Consider the following 1364-nt stretch of genomic DNA (forward strand, 5'->3'; position numbering starts at 1 on the left):
GGGGTGTTGAGAGCTTCTTCTATCTAGGAAGGTCCCAGGACACGTACGCATGTATTGAAAAAAGTCGCACAAAAAAGCAACAAAAAAAAGTTCAGTAGTGACGATTGTCGAGAAAAGCAACAAAAACATCGGAAAGCGGACGACATAACAAAAAGGAGACAAAATATTCAAAAAAATGGTTTCAAATATTGACACAAATTTTCCAAAAACCGGGAGAAATGTCGGAAAACCTCAAAAACATTCAAAATACAACAAAAAAGCAACAAAAACCTTAAATAGGAACAAAAACTTCAGGAAAAGCACAGTTTTGATTATTGGGGGGGGGAGTTAGAGTGATAGAGAGAGTTTTGGTTTGTCAGTAATCTGTATTTAAGACATGGTTCAGGGTTAAGAGTAGGATTTATTTTTAACTCCTTTGTTTCAACCTGACTGGACCATAAGATAAATGTCCAAAAGTACATGTGTATCTGAAACTTCACACATATATGATCTGTTATCTGACATAATCTCCTGGTGGAAGGATACAATACCAAAGCATGAAGGGAAAATACAGCAAATACTGTTCAATTTCATCTTCCAAAATTACTTTAGGAAATGGAGAGCTGCACCACATCAAAAGCTAACGGTCAAAGTGTTTTTCCTCCGACCTTCAGCAAAAAAGAAAAGCATTAAACCGGTGCAAGGAGCTCTCAGATGCCTCGTAAATTTGTGAAGGATTAGTTTCCCTCACCTGCACTAGCACCCTCCGGCACAGTTGGGCCTTGACCAGAGACTTTGCCACCCAGCGGGCAGCGTAGGCTGCCGAGCGGTCCACCTTGGTGTAGTCCTTCCCAGAGAAAGCCCCCCCGCCGTGGGCCCCCCAACCTCCGTACGTGTCCACGATGATCTTCCTGCCCGTCACTCCAGCATCGCCCTGGCAGAGAGGCGCTCAAACATTTACATATCCAATGTACACAAAGAATGCTAATGTGAAAAAAGAGATCTCAGTGGGAGTTACTAAGGTTAGTGAAACGTGAACAAGCATTAACATAACCCTGAGTCTGAAGAAAAGAGTCATCATTTCAAGGTGACGTCTTCCAATCGCTTCTTCTAAAACAAATTCAAAGCCAAAGAATATTTCCTTTAATATACGATCAGAGAACGTAGATGTATTTGAGGTGCTGAAACAACAAATATTTGGTATTTTTCTTTGATAAAAGGATTGAGAAACAGGGTTAAGATGAATTTGGCATTAATGTACGTGTGTGTGTGCGTGTGTGCCCGTGTGTGTGTGCGTGCGTTTGTGTGCGTGCGTACCCTGTCTGTGCGTGTCTTTGTGTGTGTGTGTTTGTGCGTGCGTGCCCGTGTGTGTGTGTGTGTTTGTG

The 1364-nt window shown here is 42.2% G+C and overlaps 1 protein-coding gene across 1 annotated transcript in view; it reads right to left on the minus strand.

The window, feature by feature from the left end:
* The window catches only part of LOC116671201 (S-adenosylmethionine synthase), a gene marked incomplete at its 5' end in the record, with an annotated part of 8212 nt that overhangs the window by 1699 nt on the left and 5149 nt on the right, over positions 1 to 1364 (minus strand). The window contains 1 exon segment of the mRNA XM_032502242.1: positions 731 to 913. Within this exon segment, the coding sequence (XP_032358133.1) occupies positions 731 to 913 (183 nt within the window).

This window comes from Etheostoma spectabile, chromosome 21 (assembly GCF_008692095.1).
Source record: "Etheostoma spectabile isolate EspeVRDwgs_2016 chromosome 21, UIUC_Espe_1.0, whole genome shotgun sequence".
NCBI classification, from domain to species: Eukaryota; Metazoa; Chordata; class Actinopteri; order Perciformes; family Percidae; genus Etheostoma; species Etheostoma spectabile.